The sequence below is a fragment of the Pagrus pagrus genome (genome assembly GCF_965226575.1).
Source record: "Pagrus pagrus genome assembly, chromosome: 17".
Taxonomy (NCBI): Eukaryota; Metazoa; Chordata; class Actinopteri; order Spariformes; family Sparidae; genus Pagrus; species Pagrus pagrus.
Genome location: NC_140201.1, coordinates 15,312,992 through 15,336,916, shown reverse-complemented (window position 1 = coordinate 15,336,916; position 23,925 = coordinate 15,312,992). Strand labels below are relative to the sequence as shown.

General features: G+C 41.9%; 1 protein-coding gene across 1 annotated transcript; it reads right to left on the bottom strand.

Annotated features, from left to right (window-relative positions):
- Positions 1-131: 131 nt before the first annotated feature.
- On the bottom strand, positions 132-17,847 carry poc1bl (POC1 centriolar protein homolog B (Chlamydomonas), like). The gene is made up of 11 exons (XM_084379374.1): positions 17,674-17,847; positions 14,045-14,479; positions 11,154-11,323; positions 9,494-9,683; positions 9,133-9,318; positions 8,315-8,432; positions 6,654-6,830; positions 4,798-4,929; positions 3,919-4,029; positions 2,514-2,666; positions 132-1,874 (listed from the first exon to the last, which is right to left on the bottom strand). Exons 2-11 carry the CDS (start codon positions 14,428-14,430, stop codon positions 1,743-1,745), a joined length of 1,755 nt encoding a protein of 584 aa, XP_084235500.1. The 5' UTR covers positions 14,431-14,479; positions 17,674-17,847; the 3' UTR covers positions 132-1,742.
- Positions 17,848-23,925: the final 6,078 nt, after the last annotated feature.

Sequence of the window (23,925 nt, the reverse complement as noted above, 5' to 3'; positions counted from 1 at the left end):
CGTGACGTTGTATATGACAGCTAACAGCGAAGATAAGATAAAAGCTTTGCATGTCACATTACAGGCAGTTTATCTGGGCAACGTACTGTGTGTAAAGCTGGGATCAAAAAGAAAGAACAATAACAATATGCATCGGTGGTTAGTTTTTTATTCTTTCAATCATCCCAACAAACAGCTTTAATCAACCTCAAAACATCCATCCATCCATCCCATGTCAGTCACCTTCTCCTTCATATCAAGTAATCATCATCATCATCCCTTTTTGCATTATCAGTAGTTTTAGAGGTGCTTTAAAATACCATTGCCCCACTCTGGTCCCTTAAACCGAACATTATTTACAAAATGGTAACACAAAACAGGAGTCTTCTTACATGTTTACCCACTGTATCCAATGACTCGCATGAATATCTCATATTCATTAAGTCAAAGGGCCACAGACGCCAAACATTGCTCAGTGATAAGCAGTCTTAGGCAAATACAGCTGCTATTCAACAAACATTTCAACAACAGTTTCACTGCGTCTCTCGGTCCTCGAATCCCAGTAGAAACACCAACATGGTCTTCAGTGGAAAAAAAACACAACAAAACAGGAGTATTTTTGATGCCGTTTCAAGTACAGTTTACACACAGGAGTCTTAACAAACAGTCTGGCACAGCCAAGTTGAAGGATTAAATTAAACAGGCGCTACCTTTAAGGCTTTTTGTGTCTAAATAAGATCAAGTGCATCAAGCCAGTGTTGTTTTAGCATTTTAAACGTTCTAAATACATTTGACATCCACTGGCACATTTCATTTCGGCACAAACAAGTTCTTTTAGGGTGACAACCTTTCAAAAGGCACGCTGACAGATATTTTTAAGGTATTCTTAATTTTACACAACAGGGAAGAATAGATTACAACATTCCTGTCAATTCGCTTAGCCCTCTGGGGCAAATTGCACTCGGTACAAATGCTTAATGATTGCTTCAAGTCTTGTTCAGGCAGCATTCTACCCCGAAACTGGCTCCACAGACACAAGATAGAATTGAGAGGCAGTCTAGTATGACCGCAGCGCTCGCTCTCCCTGTTTTCCTCTCACATGATGGAGCATGTTAGGAAGTGGCTGGTTCAGGGCAAAAATGCTGCTGACCTTACATTCCTGGCGCGTCTTCTTTGAGCAGCTCCTCTTCAAATTTTTTATTTTTTTTGACAGAGTTTAAAAACAAGCGAGGATTTAACAATAGTAATTCATATTAATTGCACATCAAGGTAACATTTTGGAGTGCAGCATGATTTTGCATGTCGTTTGTCTAGAAAATGCTCAGTCTCCATTTGCTTTAAAAGGCACTTCTTTCATGTGCTGGTCAGTCAGGATCAGTTTTTCGCTGCTTTCGAGTCGTCGCGTTAGATCAAAGAACAAATGGTAATAATGACACTTCAGGTGTGCGCTGGATTCCGTTTTGGTTGCAGAGGCACTTAGATGAGCAACACGAAAGTCTCAAGTTCAGCTGGTCTGCTTAAAAAGACCAAACAAACTTCTCCTTGCAATTCTCATGTCATTCACACGGGTATAAAAGCGTTGAATTGGGTGAATCATTGGCTTAAAGTGACCTTTTCACCACCTTTTTTTTTTTTCCTGCTCTCCATTCCCATTCAGTGCAGACTTGGAGAGCAGACATTCAGAGAGACATCCATTGTAGTAATTGCACTATGGCAAAACAAGGTCACTTGAGGTTCCCTGCCACTTTTCTCTCTTCCTCCTCCTACCACTCAAACTTCCACTGCTGGGTTTTGTCTCCCGTGGTACACCGCCTTATCTGGACGTCCGTGCGGCCCTCTTGCGTGCGGTAGGCTGTCGCACACATGTCAGAGTGAGGGTGGTAGATGGTCCCATCCTGAACGGATTTAAGGAGAAAGTTTGGATTACAAAACAACAGTCACTTCTGGGTCGACAACTGGTTGCATTGCTGCAATATGTGACATCTGCAAACTTGTTTATGTCCACTATTATCAGAGATATCAAGCCCCTCCCTCCCACCCTCCATACTACACACACACACACACGCACGCACACACAAACACACACACACAAACACAAACACACACACCTGCACACTCTCACTACTGACATATATATGGTTAAACACGGTTGTCTGACCTACCTGATGTTCCTGCTGTGCTTATTTTTGTATAATGTGTTGCTTTGCTAGTGTCTTTGATAAACCAAATCTACCCTGTCAGCCAGACTAACTAATTTTAGGTAAACACAAGCTGCATTTTCTTTAGTCTGTGGCCCAACAGGTGAATTAGGTTTCAAACTCTAACTTTAGTGGAAGTGTTGTTATTATACGAAAGCATCAAACCTGCATTGTACAGATGTACACTCTGAAATAACATCAGAGAAAAAGAAAATTAAATGGTCTGTAAGCTAGTGCATGATTCAGGGTTTTTTTTGGCCAAAAGTTACTGTAAACAAACATTGCGATTGGTTCAACAGTGGAATAATGACGTCTTCTTGTGTGTGAAAACCCTACCTGTCTGAACTCCCAGATGATACTTGGTGGTTTGACCTCCCCATCGCTAGGGCAGTGCCGCATTCCGATGGAGGTCTGTCCCTCGGGTACTTCAGCACACAGCTCCGTCACCGAGTTGAAACGGATCTCCTTTTGAGATGTGTATTCAAAGTACTGCAGCAGAAGAGAGACATGGTTATTTGCTCTGTATATACACCGCATAAATGTGTGGTTGGTTGCCATGAAATTCCTTCAAAAAGAAACTGGAAAAGCAGCAGTCACTGAGATTAAAACACTGCTCTGCCTCCTTTCCAATTGTTTCGGTACATCTCTCTTTCTACCTTAATCTCTCTGCTTTATTAAGAAAGCCTTTCTGCAAGCACAACGGTGCAGTTTGGCATGCTTTATTCTACTAGGATTACAGGATGTTTTCCACTCGCTCTGCTTTGGGATCAAGTCCTGGCTAAGCTACCATTGCATGGCGTGTCTGCGTTCCTGTCGAGGGATCTCATCAGTGAGGAGTTGGCCCTCTCAATCAACCAGACATGAGCACAAACCAACCTCCCCCCCCCCCCCCCCCCCACACTCCTCTGGTGTCATCTCAATATCCAGGCCCATCGGGACAAAAGATGCAACACTCCCTGGGCTACCCGTTAAACGGAGGGTCAGGTAATCAATCTTCATACTTCCCCATCCCTCTCTTCACATCTCATACATCTTTCAGGTGCATCGGGGCCCGTAATGGTTGTTTCTAATAAAAGACTCAAACTTATTTACCCGGGCTGTGCCATTCACTCTGCCTGCAAGGCTCATGTATCTTTCAAAATGGAACGTGGGTTCTTATGTGGCCCAGGGAAGGGGGGGAGCAGGAGGGAGGCCATGAAGGGCCCTCAGGTTTTTGTTTCAGCTGGGGAGCCATTAAAACATTGATTTTCACTCACACATGGTGCTTTTTTGTGACTGTGGACACCTGATGCGGCACATCAGTGGGGTAATTAGAGATATCAAGCAGGTTGGAGATTCACAGAAAGGAGCTCTGCCTATTGTCTGACTGCAACATTAAATATACATCCTCACAGACAAATAATCTGCTGCTTGCTAAACCATCCATCATGGAGCTGGCAGGCATTCAGCTTAAAAAGTACCAGTGATTCAATTGTGCGATATTTTTGGGGATATGGGGACACAATGCCAGACTTACTTTTTCCCTTCATTACATTCAAGTCAGGCTGGACACACCAGCAGAGAGCAATTTTCTGGTGTGAATCAACTGTGGCAGCTCGTTTTAGGGGTTAGCAGAAAGCGTTGACATTTCAAGAGAAATCTCCCACTGGGCCAAGAGAGGTTGTGAGACTGTGACAGAAGAGCTACGTGCACAAGAGAGATGGAGACAGACAGAATAAAAAGTGTGAAATGACCGATGTACCTGGTTGCCTCCCTGGCCGTGGCAACCAAACAGAGAGAGGTGGGCACCTGTGGGGCTGTGCTCTGGAGCGTTGTAGTCCAGACATTCGGAGTGAATCCCTGAGCTCCGCACCTGGCAGCAGGAGAAAAATAAATATCAATACAACTTTAAAAATGCTGTCTTTTATTGATTCATTCACTCCATCTCCAAAATCTCGCTTTGGAAAAAAAAAACATACTTTTCTCTGCTGTTTGCTTATTTTCCACATCAGCACACAGCTATTAAGCAATCAATATGAAATACTTGAACCAATTTTTCATTGCTGTGCTTTCAAATCAAAACGTCGATATTTCCATCTCAGAGAAAATGCCATATTTACATGTTATTTCATTATTGGTACCGTTTCAAGATTTTTGACAATGCCCTTGTTGCATTTAACATTTGATTGCTGCCAAGGTGAAACAAGTAGCAACAAGGTAAGGTGGTGGATGTTAAGACGTTCAGGCCCAAGAAATCCTTCGGGGATTTTTGTTTTCCTCAGACACAATGGTTGCATCCTCGTGGCTGAAATGTAATCACTTTTGAGCGTGCAAAGCATTTTACACAGAATACTCCACCAGGTGTCTGGATTATTTTGGCCTTGATCCGAGTCCAAATGGGTTTCAAAGCCTTTGTTTATCTTAGTCCAGCCTTTCTCGTTTTCTCGAGACTGTCCCATATCCTGCCTCTTCCTAACACCCATTTTAAGACTAAAAAAAGATGGATTTTCTGTTGGACTTCAGTAACCAAGCTGGTGCAAACAAGCACAAAATATTAGGGACAAAAAAAAACTGACACATGCTGCACTTTGATTGTGACAGGATAATTAGTGGAATACAGATAAGGATAGCAGACACTCACAGCTCCATGCCAGCCTGCCCTGTCCTCAGGCACATGTAGGTCAGGGTAGATATTCTTCAGATACCAGTCAAAGCTGTTGCATTTCAGCCTCTCCCTCAGAATCAGCCGCTCTGAGACATCCCCATAGCTCTCCTGTAAGTACACACAAAGATAATAAGTCGTCTTTCCAAAACCGTGGGTGAAAAAGTTACATTTCATCAGCAGGAGAGGATGCAAACATTTATTTTTTAAGTATACATCATAAAAAGGGGCATTGAGTAGGAATTTTTGTTGAAAATATTTAAAAATGTATTTCAAGTATCAGCAGAATGTGTAGAAATAACAGTCTTGACGTTATTATGTCTATGTGTTGTGTTACAGAGATATGCACTGAAGTTGGCATGCTCCCGGCCTGTAGTTCCCGCAGTTAGCAGTTGCTCTGAGGACATGCTGCCCTCTATTTGTTTTCTTTTTTGACAGGTGGCCAATTTCTACATATTGCACCTTTAAACAAAACAGTCACACCATAAAATTAAATATTAACATCCTTGTTATGATGTTTGAATCCTACATCTGAAACTCCACAACCGGGACATAGAGTTAGGTCACACCTAGATAAGGCGTATTTGCTAAGGTGTGGAACTTCAAACTTAAACAATTCAAAGTTCACAACATTCACACACCTTCGTTTAACCTTTGCACCATCTTAGGGTGGAATGCAACTACCTGGTCTGACGGACACACCTAACAATTTAGTGTTCCATTGTTTCAAGATCGGGATATAAGGAGAATTTGCGGAGATAAGCAACAGAGGGATGCATTTTCTCAAATAAACAAACAAATAAATAACCCCCTTTTAAAACCTTTCTGGAAACTATTAAAACATTTAAACCTTATCCAAATAAATCCAGGATACAAACATTCATTAAACATTAGTGTTTGGTGTTTTTGTGAAAAACAGGCAGGTACGGATATTGATTTAACAATAAATCTGGAAGACAGTAAAGTGGTCTTCCTTCAGTTTGAACCAAAACCAATTAAAAGGATACAGAGTAACTCAATGAACTTCCTGACGAAGAGTATTCCAAAACAACATTATTGTCTGTAGCTCTACAGTCTGCTTTCCCATTATGACAGCTGCAGCATATTAGATACGGAGGTGGTGATCTGGTCTGGCAGTGCTGTGTTCAATCTCCCCCTGACCAGGTAATTTATTGTTTGATCAAAGATCCCTGACATTAATAATGTACCTTTTTTTCAGAGAGGTGAAACTGAGATACATGAATTTTTGATGGAGCCCAATACTCAGAACCTGAGAGGCACACGTTATCGCATGCATGCTCGTGCACGCCCTCTCAAACATACGCCTGACCCAGTCAGACAGACAGTGTTTCGTAATGTGTTGACACCTAGACAGGTGAATCATATCATATGAAACATCAAAGGTAAGCCACTCTCTGGAACATATTAACACGGTGCTGCTAGGTGTAACATGGCATCGCTGCAGGGCTTCAATTCATGACCAGCTGAAGGAAAAACAACTGTGTAACAGGTTGACTAAAACATAGTTCAGTGCCCAGAAAATAAATTGTCCAAATATGGTTCAGGGAGTATTGTGAGCTTGTTGCATTTCTCATAACAGCATCACAGAAGTGCATCCAACCAGGCACACTGTTTAAAAGTTCCATATTGTACATAAGTGAGTTTCCCTGTCTTTTATTTTACTGTAAAGAAGGTCTAGTTGCTGTATAAATACTGTGAACGTATCAAAGTGAATAGAGATGCTGCAGCAATAAACAATCTGAAAAAAAAAGCATATAAACATTTTCTCACCTACATGCTAAACACAAAGTTCCTTTCATATGTAACTGTCTTACCTTCCGGGCTGGGGGGTTCCTGTTGTAGAAGTGTTGTTTATAAGAGTCCATCCAAACCTCTGCAGCTCGTACGGTATTCTGCAGGAAGTTGGGCCGTGCGTAAGGGGCCTTTTTAGGGAACACGTGGCCCACATGAGAGCAGGGGTGAATCTCGAGTGTTCCCCCACACTGCCACACCTGAGGAGATTAAACACATACCATAGCATATTGGGAGATCTTTTTAGTTTCCTTTAACCTCAATATGTTGCTTCTTACAAATGTTTGATTTAGATCTTTGTGGATAAATAATGCTCCAAAACAGGTTTACCCAATCCTTGTACTGTATGTTCATAACTACTACAAGATTAAATATTGATAAATGGAGAATAGTGGTTAAATGATGGAAACTGGAATTAGAGAACCAGCAGTTACAAGCATGTGGTTATCATTAACTAAGTACATTGTCTGTTGTAAACCACGTGTTGAAATGATATGTCACAACAACTGGTGAACTTTGGCTCCGGTGAACTTCAAGTTTGACTTACCTGCAAATAAATAAGCAGGTAATTTCTAAGTTGCAAATAGTAAACTTTTCAAACTGTTCAAACTGACAAACAAGTCTCATTTACAATAAGTCTGCTTAAGGGATCAGTCCACTGACTCATTAAATTACACTTTTATAGTCTTTTTGCCCATACATATAGTATATAAGCCTAACTGTCTCCTTGACGGAGGATACAAACCTTAATACAAATAGAATAATATCTGTGGTGCTTTACTAGAAATGCGCTCTAAATGACAAACAAAGCTGTGTGCTCTTTACCGTCAATCTCACCATGAAAATTCAACCTTCTTGTGACTCATAAGACTGCCTTTGAAAAGCATCTCGGATTTATGGTATAAATTTGCATTGTATAATTGGCACGGAAAAACAAAAGGAAAAAAAACAACAACCTTAAAAGGAAGAAAGGTTGTTAACATGGCCTTTCTTTATATTTGGCTGAGCTATGCTCCAATTACACAAGGCAAAATCATTATCATATATCCATTGCCAAACAGCCATTAAATGACAGTCCCTTCCATCTTAATTCACCAGGCACTTTACCCTGCTCCATATCTTTTTACCACTCCAAAAAGAGCGTTGAAAACCAATTCACTAAACATAAATTATGTATGGCAAAATGTCCCAGTGAGAGGCATTTTTATTTCCACATGCATAACGCATCACTCAAGGGAACAGCCTATTCGTCTTCGCACCGAAAACACATACACAATTTACATCGCCTACCCTTGGATGCTCCTGCTACAAACTCACACGTAGCCTAAAATCTGTGCCAGTTTGATTGACGCAGACAAGTGAAAAGTGACACCGACGTCACAACAAGGCATCAGCCAATATCGGGGTGCAGTTTCAGACGCCGTGGCCGACTGTGATCTGACACTGACATGCGTCTCTCACATCAACTACCCGCTGACTGCTTGCTTTAGATGGATGAATCAAAGGATCAGGGACTTTGAAAAAGATTCCCTTTGGTAATGAAATGTCAATGTGTCAATTCTGCCTGTGAGTAAGAGACTTTGGTAATGAAGCCAGTTAGATTAGTCACTCTGGTTTCAGATTGCTAAGTGGCGCAGCAACTGTAAAGTAGTGACTCTGCTTACTGAAGGAGAACTGAACTCACCCTGAAGGAGAGCTCCAGGTTTTCTCCTCCCCAGACCTCCATGCCCATATCATATGTGCCCAGGTACTCAAAGTAGCTTTTGCTCACAGCAAATAATCCACCTGCCATTGTCGGAGACCTGGGAGAAACAGAGACAATAAGGTGACTGTGTAGTGGTAATTTTCAATCCTGCATTCCCAACAATACGCCTAATACGTCAGCTTAAGAGCCACTTTATTAAATGAAGCCTTAAAAGATTAACTAAGCTAATAATCATGCCTCTGGTACTGTGAAGACATTGCTCTGCGCATAACCTGTCTAGTGCAAATTTGCAGAACCGTTCATCACAGTTGGTTGTGATCTCAACAGACCACAAGAAATCCAACAGACTTGACCCTTTCAACCCACAGTGGTCTGTGCAGCATGCTTTTCCTCAATACAAGACTTTGTGTTAAGTTGCACTTTAAAAGACGCAGCTTCAGCTTGAGGCAGGGTGTACTGAAATGTATTATATTCCTGTTTCTGCGAGGAGGGTTGTTAATTAGGATGCAACACATGTTTTCAGTACGGGCTTGTTAAAATTTAAAACATTTTGATAGATTCCCTGACCGACTTGATGTTTTGGTTCAAATGTTTAAAAGATCAGTCGAACTTTCTTATGGTGTGATAGAAGTGGAAATGTAGTAAGTAAATAATACAGTAATATAACGCAGGCAGTAACAAATTAGCAGTGAGAGGTGTATTTCATTGTTGAGAGCAGAGCTCTACACTGATACTGGTGCCAATCTGATAAAGTGACCTCCCATGGGAATAGACCTTCTGAAGTATCACGCAGTCACCTGATGGGGTCAATGCGAGACTTGCGCCTCTTGCGTTCCACTTCAGGGACGGAGTGCCACTGAAAGGTGAGTCTCCAGTCAAAACCCCCAATCATTGGCTCGTCCGTTTGCATGTAATACTCAAAGGTGTTCCAGTCAATGGTGTCGATCACGGGGCACACAATGGTACTGGCATTCTCACCGATCCTGAACACAAAGCATGGCAAATAACATGCAGATGCAAAAACATGGAGAGGGAAGGAAAAAATTAGAAACTAGAAAAACTCATCAGTATTTAGTATTGCTATCAGTTTTGATCTGTATGCAAGTTGATTCAGTTTCTTTGGGTTTAGATTTTACTCATTTAATTTGGTCAACACACCTTTCCAGCAGAGGCTCAATCCATCCAGGGACACACTCACAGTGACAATCGAGGAATGTCAGTACGTCACCGGTAGCATAGGTGGCACCGATGAGACGTGCCCGGACAAGACCCTCCCTTTTATTGGTGCGGATGAGCCGCACACGCTCCAGATTACTGATGTAGTCAGCTAGTTGGGACTTCAGGTAGCCTACGTTTCATAACACACACACACACACACTTAATACATTTTTGTAGCATTAAAGTAAAGTTGTTTCCTCGTCCTATGTTTAACCTATCTTTCTCAAAAGCCACCTTCACTGATTTTTAGAAATATTGTCATAACAAGCTAAGGGATACACAGCAACAAAGCAGCATTGGGATACATTTTTGGAGTTGTGTTTCTGGCAACCAATATTTCAATTCCCTTTCTTCTGTTTTGGTCTCCACCATTTCCTGACAAATATATTTGCTCTTTAGCTTCCTATGCCAGAATTAATTCACAAACTAGTTCCCCACTTTATCTGTCTTCCAGATGGTGCCGGATGGGTAGCGTACAGTTAGTTTGTCGGAACATTTTTGCCTTAAAATGGCTGCCTACCCCCTGGTCAGTGAGTGTGACTCAGACTTGACTAAAATGTTAATTTGCGGGCTGCAAAACCACTCAAATTTATTAATATGATTCAATGTTAACATAAAAAATAGTAGTTTTATTAAAACGTTTGCTGATGAGTGGATTACAACTTTGTAAACACTTCAGATATACATATACATATGTACATATCAGATGAGTGGCACTGACACACCTTTAATGGCCTAATGACAACTGAGATGAATACAAGGCTTGGTTTGCTACATCCATTCAACCAAGTAGGAAACATGAGAGAAAGCTGTCAGTCCTCCAGTCGCTGTCTGTCTGTAGCAACCGTTCTGGTCGGGGAGTGGCATGTCTAGCATTCCATTTGGTCGGGGTGGTCAGAGGAGAGGAAATGATGTCATGGCAGCTCAGTGCACACTGAAGTAATCATTATGGTGTAATGTCTCCGATACACAGAGACTAGACTAGCTGGGACAGAATACTAATTCCATTAAGACAGAAGGACATCAAGCTACACCTATATCCAGTTTCTGAGACAAAGTAGTATCGTTCTCAGAGTTAGCACGAGCCTGCAGAAATGAGTCTGAATCCATTTGCTGATGAAGACCGTGAAATGCTTGGAAAAGCTATTTAGCGGACATTTTAGTGGAGATATATTGTCACTATACTCTTCCCAGGATTATGAATTAATTTCAAATAATGACCAATGACCAAAAACAATGGCAACAACTTCCAGTTCACCTTGAAGTAAGTCTAAACCTTATTCCAAGGTGCCCTGACTTGTTTCCGAGGATGTTTTACTAATTGCTTTCAGAACATATCCAGAGGGATCATCTATTCACTTCTCTGTAGATGGTATCTTTTCTCTATATAAAGCAGAGTCCTGCTTGACTCGTTCTCTCACATGCTGTCAATGTGAGGAAATCAAAGCACAACTGAGGGTTTTTTTGTCCGCTTTGCTAAACTAGGCCAAGACTGTCAACCCTGTTTGTGCCTGAGCTTTAAACGATTTTTTTGGGTCAGTTTTACTTCTACTGAACAAAAATTACAGTGTTTGTTTTAAATGAGTGTGGAGGGTCAGACCTCGGTCACTGTAGTCATCAATGAGGATGATCTCTTTCAACAGGATGGCAGGTGTGGTCTCCAGGACACTATGAATAGTCCTCAGCAGGGTGGACCAGGCCTCGTTGTAGAAGGCTATGATCACAGAGGTGGTCGGTAAACGCCGGTAGTCAAACTTCTTACTTCGGCATCTGAGGTATGTTTATGTGTGTGTGTGTGTGGGGGGGAGAGACAGACACAGGTGACATAAGCATAAAGAAACAATGGCATCCTAAATCCCCTCATACAAGCAGAAATTCTGGTTTCATACAGCCAGAGCAGCTTCAGCAACTATCGTGGAAGGGGGAGGTGTCTGGTCTTAATCCAGATGGCAGTCATTAAAACAATAAAGTGCTGCAGAAATATGGACGGGGGTGGGGAGGGTATCACACCAGTGAGCAACATACCACAGCAGTGCTCTGGGAGAGACCACAGAAACTTGAACAAACAGTGCCGAAGAGAGCAGAACAGAACAGAGAGAGGGGACAGGGCCAACACTGGATGAAAACTCGAGTGAAAAACTTGAAGGGCTTGAAAAGTGAGAAAAAAAATGAGGCAAGGACAGAGAGAGACAAAACTCGAGGAAGTGAAACAAGCTCTACTTTTATGAATCAGTGGTGTACAACACTGAAAGAGTGTGACCACTGGCACAGGGTGAATTACTTCCAGTAATTTTGTAGCCAGAGTCTCAACCCACAACTATGACAGTGTTTGAAGTGGGTTGGGATTAGAGCAAATATGTTATGCTCCTGCATTAGTCACAACCAATCTGCAACAGTGTTCACAGTGCTGCAAACCTTTCAGGATGGAGAGAGAAGTACAAAGTTAATCTGCCACCAAACCTGCTCCCAGGAGGAAACTGATGTAACTATGGAGTAGGTGCAGAGCTGCAACAAGCGTGTAAACAACACCTTAAAATAAATCAGCTTGAGAGGAAACAACACATTTTGTTTGTAATTGCTTATATTGTTGCTAGGCATGAAGTCAAACAGAAATGCTAATGCCCTTGGGAACGTTTGACAACAAAAAGGCATTCACCATACATTATCGGATATTTGTGAAGGATGCAAGCCACAAGTCTGACTTCATGTACAAAAGCTGACCGTGACTGACTGGTAGTTCTATGCTGGACGACCATCACAGCTCAGCTAACATGTATAAGGGGTGGGGGAGCGGATCAACCTTGCAGGTGTCCACAATCAACCTTTTTTTCCTATGAATTGAAGAGACTGCAGTATTTACAGTCCTCTAGGGATGGCACAATGTAAGATTTTATCATGGATTGAGATAAGGAAACACCCAGGATAAGCTGGTCGAGGTAAATATCCATTATTATAGCCTTACATGAGAAAAACATGAAGGAAAACAAAAGCAGTCTAGCTTGATAAAGTACAGTCCTGGATTGATTTATTGATTTTTTTAACATTTTGATGTGTGTCTTGTCTATGATACAATAAAAACATATTTATTTCTTAACAAAATGTACAGTTAAGTCATTCCAGTACATTTTAGTGCTAATTTAAGCATATTGTGATGATTATTGGGTTGATATGCAAAATCGCAATTCAAGAGAAGGGAGGCGATTACTGACTGCAAAAAAAAAACAGGAAGTTAGCTAAAATCACACTTACAAAGCTTTAAAAAGATTTTTTTGCGCCCATCCCTAATGTGTAAAGAGACTACATTATCATTTATCAAACTATTAAAGTAAAACTAGCTGACATATCGTCCATAAAACAAGTCTGTAAGCTCATGAATAGAATCTGTTCATACAAAAATAGCACAGAGCACCAGTGTCTTGTGTCATGCAGCTCCGTCATGGTATAGGCAGGCGGACCGTGAAGCACATGAGTTGTGCACGCCACTTTCTGTGTACTTACTCATTCCTTACTCTGTCTCCCCTATCAATTATTTCAGACACAACCCCTCAGTAAAACACAAAAAGACCGCAGGCACAGGCAAAAAAAATAGTGGGCTTGTCAAAAATGTCACTCTGCAGGCATACAGAACCATCATGCACTGTCATAAAAGTGAGTTCGGTCGGTGCAGTGACTTTGTTTAAAAAGCTCCACAATATGCTGCTACGGATTTCCATTACGCCAGAGGAATGATGATGATATGTCTTGTTTTAACATCATCCACGCATAAGCATGTGGTTTGACTTTCAACCTTCTGCTGAGAAGATCAAAGCATCTTTCCAGTCTTCCTTTGGATATGCAGGCGTCTCGCTGCTAAAATGGTTTATTCCAGTTTCACCTGGGAGACCTTCAGTTCAACTTAGATCCACTGCTAAAGGGAATTTACGCTTCATAGGGACACTTCGTATAAAACAAACACGTGGCTTTTACGCAAATGATGGGTCTCGCCTCATTGGTGGATACCACATCTGGGTTTCATTAGGAAGGGAGGCAGTAAGGGATGAGGCAGCGGCGGAAGGAGAAACTACTAATAAAAGACATCAAACTCTGTGTTTCATCACAGAAGAGGTGCTGAGCTGAGAATAGCTGTGGACGACAACTCTGGATGGAATAAATCCATTCAGGCAGAGCCCCGCTTACGCCGGCTTCTATAAGCCCTGCAATGCATCATGAGAGCCTTCATCCTTGTTTCAAACTGTCAGTGGAAAACTGATTCCAGTAAAGAGCTCAACTTAATCTCTATTGAGTAATTTATCCCTGACACTGTTGTAGCACAGCTATCAGCTAAATGCAGCATCCAAGGCCAGAGATATATAGACGTTTGGAAAATGTAAAGGGCAGGAAATAGAAAATAGGTGATTTGATAGAAAACAAGTTTTGCCAACTCAGGCTGTTGCAGTCCATTAGTCACTTTCTGACTGGTGGCTCATTCTTGTTTAGGATGCATTTACTCACTCATTCATCCTGTGGTCCTGGATGTGTCGATGGAGGGAAATCTTATCACTGACGTAGATATTGATGGCGTAGCGCTCCACGCTGTCCTGCTCCTGCTTCTTCTCTTCGGGGCTGAGGCTGAGGTGCGTGGCCCGACCCCACTCCCCAGGTGCATTGCTGTCTGGTGGTGACCTTACGTAGAGGGGCCGAGCCAGCAACCCGTCAGCCCCGCTCTCCTCTACGGAGAGCTGTCTCTCCAGAAGATTGTGTTTCTCGTCATCATCGTCGACGGATGACGAGGAGGGGAAAGAGGAGCGTGCTAGCAGAAGGTAGCCCAGCCACAGCACCCAGAGCAGGAAGCCAGCCTTTGCCAGCACGCCCAGTTTTCGAGAGCAACGCCCCCTCATGACGGAAAGCCTCCCCCAAGCTTCTGGGTGCCCTACAGGACACAAGGCTCTGGAGAACAGAACGAGACACAGAGTGAAATAAAAAACATGGTCAGTAAGATTTTCATACAAAATGTCAGAAACATAAAATATGTAGTTAGTCACTGTGAGAAAAATCCAACAATGGCACCAAGTAACAACCACAGACAGGAGGAGATTTACAAGATTGAGCTCTTTAATCAAGACTCTTCCCATTAGAAGGAGGTTTAATCAAGTAACAAACTCATTCACAGTTAAGTGAAGATATTCACCAAAGCACTTAAAACCCAAGAAAGACTGTTTGCCTATAAGTTCACAAGAGCCCCAAGGACACAGCTCCAATAGACGAGACCTGTAGTAATCAACGCCAGCATCATAAATATAATCACATGCTCAGGGCTGCATTAAGATGCTCGTTAAATACAAATTGCAAAGATGGAAGAGGCTAAATTATGGCTTACAGTAGAGTAATGTGCTGAATAAATTGAGTCTGTGATGCACTCCAACGAGAGATGTGCTACCCTGATGAGCTTCATTACAAGTTTTAGTCACACTGCATCACAGTGAGGAGGGTTTAATTTAAAAGATTGTAAAAAGTTGCATGGTTTATTTTATAATTATTTAATTCCCAGTGAAGTTGACCGATTCAGGACACTGATGTAATTTTAGACAATAACAGTCCAACCAAGGTAAAACCCAAAGACTCCTCGTTTACTAACATAATGACCAAAAAAGGCAGCAAATCATTACATTTAAGAGGCTGGAACCTGAAAATGTTTCAATTAATCACTTTCCGAAGTAGCTGCTGATTAATTTTCTTTCGATTGACTCATTTAATTGACTAATCGTCAAAGCGCTACATTTAGGTAAACAATATATTGGAATATTCTTCTGATTAATGTTGACTTGATCAGTGTCAGTGAAATTTTGCAATGTTCCTAACCTGTTATAACACATTGTAGCAATCAGTTTTGTATTGATGCCTGTTAAACAGCATTCCCATAACTTCATAAAAACTGTAACAGATATTGTTACAGTGATCAAACAGTCAGGTCCAAGCAGGCCTTTTGTTTACAATTAGATTAAGGATCAAGCATTTTGAAGGCTTCTCATTTTCGGATTACTGTTCGCCTCCACTGAGTCACAAAAAAAAGGATGTTGCTCATAGATCTGGGTGGCATATTTGCACAAGGATAGATCCGTTTTTTCCTGATTTAAAAATAGGATTATCCTGGTTTTGGAGATGCACGAAGACGGCAATTTTAAACATTCGTGTCTGACAGATCAGCTTAGCATGCCAGGATTTGAAAGAGGCCTGCGGTAAAACAGACCACTTAGCTATGTTGACACTCAATTGAATGTAATCACATAATTGTGTTGCATTAATATTAGAGCAGGGTGCCTTTTACACTAGTGCCAGCCTGTGCCAGACAGGCTTAGCAGCAATACTGATGCAAAACACACACACACACACACACACACACACACACACACCCCAATAGTGCTTCTCCTTCCTCACACCAACCAGAGCACAATGAGGGCTATTCCTAATTCTGCCAAAACGCTGGTTACAGCTTGACTTTAGGTTGCTTCGGAGAAAGCACAGTCAAATCAAGGTGAGAACTGTGTGTGCTGAGTGCTGTGTGAGAGTCTATACAGAGTCAGAGGGAACTCAATTTTCACTGTGAGTCCTTCAAGGCTGCAGCAGCAGCAGTGCAGCCCTTTCACTCTAGTCTGGGCCCTGGCCAGAGGACTCGGGAGTCCTGAGGTTACAAAATGGAGAGCGCCTGCGGACAAAACCCCCTTTTATTAGCTGTCCATCACACCTTCCAGTCTCACTGAATCTGATAGCCTTACTGGGGAGCTGTTTGGAGCGAGCAGGAGGGGGCAGAGGCCCAAGATGCAGCTTAAATCCTGCCCCAGTTTTTGGCTACGAGGGAATGAAACAAAAAAAAAAAAAACACATGAAGGGGAGGGATGAGGTTTGCTTCTTCCCAGGCTGCAATCTGTGGTGCATGTTTCACCCCGTCACGCTAACAAGACTTTAAAAACAGGGCGCTGTGAAGAAGATGAGTCAATAATTTATGTTAGCCATACACAGGAAACAAACTTGGCTTGCTGTTGGGAGTCACTTGATTCTCAGATGTCGGCACTGACTAAGTTTAATATGTGGCACATGAGAGTTGCTCTCCATGGTTAGTCTGGAATGAGCAGTCTGTCCTGCACACTGTACAATACACACTGTACAATACACGGCTCATTTACCCATCAGCCAGTCCAGAGATAAGAACAAACAGCTGTAACAATTGCAAGAAGCCAGTGGGCACAAGTAGAACAGGTTACACAGAACAAACAGCATATACATTCATCCTTCCCTTTAGCCAGTTGTACTTTACAGACAGGATCAGTGACTCTACTCAGCAAGACAACATCTCTTTGCTGATTACATTCTGCTCATGTAAAATGGACAGCAACTGTTTTATAGGAGCCAGCCTGTGATGAGTTGTGAGGACAGGCTTAACTTAAAAGCTGGATGCTGACGTTTTGCATCACGATGTGTCCAAACAGACTTGATCTCTGACAAATGTTGCTCCTCCTCAGCAGATGTGGCTGCCAAAAAGGCTCCACACTGAAAGCAAAAGTAAAACTCAGTGTCCCCCGTGTTTAAACTGAATGAAATGTCTCCCCGCGGCTCTCTACGGCCTATCTAACTACGCTGCGTATCTGGGATGTTATCTTTTCGGTTGTTTGTCCAGGTTCGTGACGCAAGAGGTTTCACAGGTGTTTGGAGAAGGAAAATATTCGATTGGAGAGACAAGCAGTGACACCCGCGGTGCCAAAACACACAGTTGTGCTACAGGTCTGTTGAATTAAACTAATATTAGGATAACAGCTTGTCTTGGAGTCAGCAGAAAGGGTGGAAGATCGTTAACGTGAGGATTAACGCAGCAGTGGCTCAGGGGACTGATGACAAATCTCAATTTTCCAAAGAAACGACGAACGACTATTGGCAGCTTAACGGTCGTGTCAATAGTCTGCGTTAGCTTCGCTGTCAAACCAAAGCGCCGACAAACTGTGTGACTGTCCTGGTAAACACTAAGTAAGGAAGTCAGCGGTGCATGTTAAGTTACGAACAACGAGCAAACGGCACTTTGAACATGTATGACAGTCACAAAAGCGCATTTCTCTGAAAAACAACTACGACGTTAGCTTGTTAGAGTTTACCTTGACAACAAGTTACATGTCTCGGAGTTTCTTCGAGGTTGCTCAGGCCGTTGTTTGTCAGCCTGACTGCGGTCGTCCTCCAGTTAAACCTCTGGCTTGCAGATGTCAGCATACCCACATCCTCTCCTCCACGTTGGGCTTCTGACCTGTGCGTCAAGGCGACCGTTAAAACTAGACAGGTTCCGGCGAGGCCTTTCGTAATAAAAGCACGACGGGGATCTCTTAACGTTTACAAGACATTACAAGGTACAACAACATCAGCAAATACAAATGAAATACTTAATATACATTTACATGTACTATTCTGGGTTCTTCAGGTAGATTAAACAGGATACAAACACATGTCTGACTTAAATAAGCGTTGGAAAATATGCATAAAGATGATTTCAGCAAGACCACTCATGACTGTTCCTGCACTGGTTACATTAGCATATCGTCTGACATTACTGTAGTGTTTCCTCATACTAACTTCCCTATACACAAAAAGACCTAATAACTTTGTTGAACATTACTTCCGGTTTTGGGACCGTCATCTCTAGTTAGCTTGACGCAGCCTTTTATGCTAACCAGTGTTAGCTGTCATTAGTCTGTGCAGCGATTTGCCTCAAGCTATCACCGCTACTTCACTTCAAGTTTTATTGATTTAATCAGTGAGTGTGTATTCTGTGCCGGATGGCGAAGATTAAACTTAAAACTTAAAAGAGGAACCAAAAAAAACTTCCAGACGTGAGTTTTGGTGAAGTTTTAGGTGAACAGAAACTGCGATAATTCAGAAATATTAATGACATCCACGACTTTTACTGGAAAAGTAGCATCTGAGATGCTGTGTGTGTCGGTGTGTGCCCTGTAAACACCTCATCTCGATGCACTGTGAGTTTAAATTCATAATTTTATTGACAAAGTTGACTTACAATGACAATCAGTGTATTAAATCGTAGAGCTACTTCAACATACTGTTCAATCTGTAGTATATTTAAGAGGTGACAACATTAGGGAAGGTCTTTAGGCCTATGTAAACATAACTTATGTGTACAGTAAACGCCACACAATTGCTTACATTGCACACACATGAGAAAATCAAAATTCTTTGGTACTGACATGGTGATTTATTTCTTTTTTCACAGAACATGAATCTCTTTCATCAGGATCAAAAGCTTTAAACAAGGAATTAAGTTCATTTAATTGAGTGATTTATGTGACACAACAGGCAAATGTTGGCATGTGAAATTTGTTTTCTTTCTTAAGACTACAGACTCGGTTTTGGATGAGGTTCAGATTTCAAAATGTATGATATATGGGCTGCGGTTACATCATGTAGCTTCACGTGAGCTTTGGATGGATTTGCACAACATTTAAAGTCACACAGTGTCTTAAATCCTGTCTTGACGTTCACAAGAATGCTGAAAGGATCTATTGGTTCACCGCATGAATGGACAATGTGCCACACACACACACACACACACACACACACACACAGACACAAACAGCCCTTCCCTCTGTGTGTTTGCCATTATAGGCTTGGTTTGTTTTCCCATAGTCTGTAGGTCCTGCTCAGGCCGGACCACACTTGCCCTGAGTGTGCAATCCACTAGTGCAGCCTGTTGTCAGGCAGACACCTGCACCACTTGGTAACTTGCCAATGTCTTTTATTCCTCCCTCTCTTTCCTCTTCCTTTTCTTCTCCCCAGTTGAAACCAATTGACACCTCTTTCTGTGAGGCTGATGTGCCCCCATCCGGAACTGAAAAGGGTCCCCTTTCCATGATAGGGATCTGGTGCTTTCACAGCTACAAGGAGGGCTCTTGTACAGGTCTTGGGTTTTCAACCTTTCCCCCCATTCAAACTATTAAATATTTTACAGCTGCACCATGGCCTACTTGCTCTTCATTCCTAAATTAGTGGCCATACCCATTCGGTCAAATTATTGTTGTAGTGTAGTGTTTCCATTGTGAAGGCGCTGCAGATTTGCCTAAAATCATCAGATTTTCTACTAACCTCCAGTACATGTGGATTTTTGTTCAAGCAAAAGCTTAACCCAAATGGACCTCTGCCCAACTAAATTGCTCTAAGATTAAACAAAAGTCACCTATTTCTTAAGAGGTTTTATTGAAATCCAGAGCAACTCCAGTGTGCCTGTCCCTTTTTGTAAATAGGTCTGTAAGAGGCTCTTGATATGTTGGTCAGTGGCCGACTAAGCCTATCACTGCCCTTTATGATAATCTGCAGTTTGACTCAGCTCAGCAGCTGCAGAGCTTATGATTGAGATCTCTCTCATTTGACGGATTTGAACAACATGGGTAGAGCCGGATTTGAAGAACAGTCAGTAGTTGACCTGGTGCCACAGGCTGTGAGAGTGGATGAAAGCAGTTTGAGTAAAGAGCGCCATCTAGTGACTGCAATGAAAACATCCCGTTTAATTACCCTTTACCCAGCATTGCCTTACCGCCTTAATGGAAATAACAATCTGATCCAAGCTGGCTGCAGAACTGGACAAATATAAAGGGATGGTGCTCTCGAATGGCTCAGTCGATAAATCCTCCTGAAACCAAGTCTGACCCAAACTGATCAGCAAATTGCTCTCTGCCCTGAGTCACCTCTACTCTCTCTGCAAAATAAGATAACAAATAAGATACTCAAGTAAAGTGAGACCCCTATTTTTAGTCGACAATAGATCAGGGTCCTTTAATCTATTTGGAGGAAAAGCTCATATCTTGAGCTGTAAAACATGACTGATGCAAGAGTCTGGTTCCTGTCTCCCACTAATGAGTGCCAGTTTATTTAAGTCAGTCATCTTACCTCTAAAATTAGAAGCCAAGAGCTGACATGCATGTTGAGTTTGTCAAAGGACTAATAAAGTCTGACACAGCAGTGATGCAAGGAATGTGTGTTCGGGCCTTTTCACTTCTCCACAACTCTATTCAATTACGGCTCTATTCACATCTGAACTGACTTAACTGTTGGGCCAATGATTTCATTAGCTGTGTGTCCTTTGTGCTTGATGTTCATTTACTCTGTTCGTGCAATAAATTATAGTGAATAGAGGTCACATTGGGGGACCAGGCTTCTTTAATTTAATGGAGATGGATTCTAGCCCACACTCTCCCTTAGCTTATTAGCTCCCCATAGAGCAGAAGCCACAGTGACCTTCAGCCATAAGGACTGAATATGGTTATCAATTAGTGATTCTGATAGTGAAGGTTAGGCTTCTTTTATGGCCTCAGCCATGATGTGAAGGAATGGCCTATCATTACAGTCGTATCTCCGTGAACCACATGTCCCGTAAATTGATGGGTGAGAATATCCGTCAGAAATGCATCATTATGCTCACAGGACTGGTTAATATTTTACATTTAATCCCTCAGAGAGGAGTCTGTTTTGAGAGTGGGTGTACACATGTGTTGTCTAGATTGAGACGCAGAGGGACCGAGGATGAAAAACAGTGCCAAAGAAAATGGTTGGACATGATCGATGAAGGACAACGTGAAAAACAACCCTCCGTTCAGCTCAGATCCTGTTGTTAATCTGACACTTTTCAACTTTTAGGAGAGCTGTGCACAGCTTTTACAGTGTGTTCAATGGTCAGAGATAAGGCAATCGGCGTGCCCTTTGGATTCTGTGCCAGAGACTGCTGTTGTGTATGTGTGTGAGACGTCTCAATCAGTCTGAGCTTTCGGTGCTTTGCGTTGCAAGACAGTTCTTGAAATATGCTGTATTTCCTTTGCTTAAAGCCATTGTAAATGTGCTCCTTTATTGAATTTAACATTCATGATTCAGCAAGCATTCAGAAACTAACTACTACTTAATAATAATTAGGTATTCTTTTATGAGAATTTCACACTCAAAAACTCAGCTGCTTCATGAGGACTGTGTGGATGTGGTTTGATCAAATTTCAGTGACTGTGGCCTGGGGGAAACAGATACAGACAGTGGGATTATATAATGCCGGCAATAATGGAATGTAATTAAGTACATGTACTCAAGTACTGTACTTTGAGCATTTCTATTTTCTACTATACTTTGGAGGCAAATATGTTATTTTTTACTTGCTAAATTGATTTTAATTCGTTAGTAACTAGTTACATCCAATAATCAACTATGTATATACATGCTTGTAAATATCTGTACAATTTACTTTTACTTGTACTTTTGACTTAAGTACATTTATTGCTAGAAAATAATTTTTGATACTTGAGTACATTTAATATCAGATACTTTAAGACTTCTACTCAAGTACTATCCGTATGGGTAACTTTCTGTATGCCAAAGTGATATTTGAAGATGATATCTTTACTTTTACTAAGGTATGACTTTTTGGCACTTTTCACAACAACACACCGGTGCTGATTAGATAACACCTCGGACACACCCGACAAACAAACAAAAACATTTGAGGAAAAATGTCGTTCAACCCGCAAAGCCCACATTCAAGATGTGCCTGTGCCCCACCCACTTTAAATGACTCAGCAGAACAACATGGACAGAAATCTCTTATTTGAAATAACCAAAACTGTTCTATGCTTATAGTTTTGTTTTTAGTTTCAGCAAATAAATAAATTGAAATTAGTACCATAAAGTGCAGGTTATGTTTAAGTCTTTATGTGCAGAGCTTGTGTAAATGAAGTAGACAATTAACACTTCAAATTTAAAGTAACTAAATTATGAGTCACTATTCATTACTACACAGTCGAGTCCTTCTGGGATTTGTGTAACACTTTTTTCTGTCAAAAAATGTGCGGGTAAGTTTCAGCTTGCGATTACTGCTCTTTGTTGTTTTTGCAAATGATTTGGTCTTTTGGAGAGCTATTAGTCGCCTCAGTGCATCAAAGTGCTGTTTGATGGATCTTCTTTGGCTGGCTGCTAATGAGCAAGCTAAGCTTCATAGCAGTGTTTGTGTTAGACCTTTCTCACCGTTGACACATTGACATTCACAGTTGGATAAACGCAGGTGTAAACAATTAACTAATGATGGCTGAATTCCATTTAGTTACTTTTGTTTTTGGTGCCCTGGTATTGTGCATGCTGGCTCACTGTCATGGCTTGCTGTTTTTTTTTAAATAGAACAGAGCCATTGTTGTTAGTAACACTTTTCTTATAAGTTGCAATGTGTGCTGTGGCTTAGACCTTTCATATTGTGGTATCACGCTGGTTTATCTTGAAAGCAGTGAAAACATTCTCTCTTAGAGTAACCCTATAAGAAGGGATTTTCTTTTGTGTGACACTCTCGTCTAAAGTAAGAAATGTGGTTGGTAAGGTCAGTGTGGTGAGCTTCATTCTCCTTGAATACTAATTGTGATGGCAGCAGGAGTCTGATCACTGAGGACAAGTGTGTTATTCTCTCAAGCTGCTGCCAACCAAGGCTGACGCTGTGTGTGCTTGTCTTTTTGTTGAAGTGTGTATGTTGAATGACCATACCAAGGTTGCAGGACAAAACGCCATCCACTTGTTCATGCAGCTGAAGTAGACCCTGAGCCGAACGTATCATCAGCAATACAGAGCGAGGGAGGAGAAAGACGAGAGGGAGATGAGCGGGAGAGGGGGGGTTGTTGTCTATGTGCCAATCAGCCCACTCAGCAGTCAGTCCTCGCCAGCCAGGGGGCCAAATGGGAGTGTCTAAAAGACACATACACACAAACATCCACCTCCTCACTTTTCTCCAATCTCACATCCAACCCCACACTCCCCAGGCCCCGTCCCTCCGTTGTGCAGGCAACGCATCACATTCAGTCCAGTGAGCATCTAACTTGTTTGTTTCTGATTCACAATTGGAGGGGATAGGGTGGCGAGAGAGAGACGGAGAGAGAGAGAGAGAGAGAGAGAGAGAGAGAAAGTGGAGGAGAGAGTAGGATGGCATGCAAACGAAGCTGCTTCGCCAGAACAGCCTCAAAGTTCTGAGTGCTAGGCAGGAAGCCAGGTCTGCCCCTTTGAAACAGAACCCATTCAGAAATGAGCACAACTGTCAAATTGCTATAATTGCCTCCTACTTAAATGAGTGTGGCAGCTGCTGATGGTTTCTTCCTGGGAGGGGGGTGGTGGTTGTTGTTTGTGATAAGAATCTCTCTCTCTCTCACTCTTTTGGGACATCTTTTGGGTCGCAAACACTCAAAAGATTAGTAGATTTGAAGAGGGCGCTGGTCATATATCAGCCTCATTTGTAGGGAAACAGTGTGGTATTTGTAATTAAAAGCGAGACAGATAATCATCGTAGCGTATCGCACAGCTGGTAAAGATAAAAGTGCATGGCTCGACTTTAAATA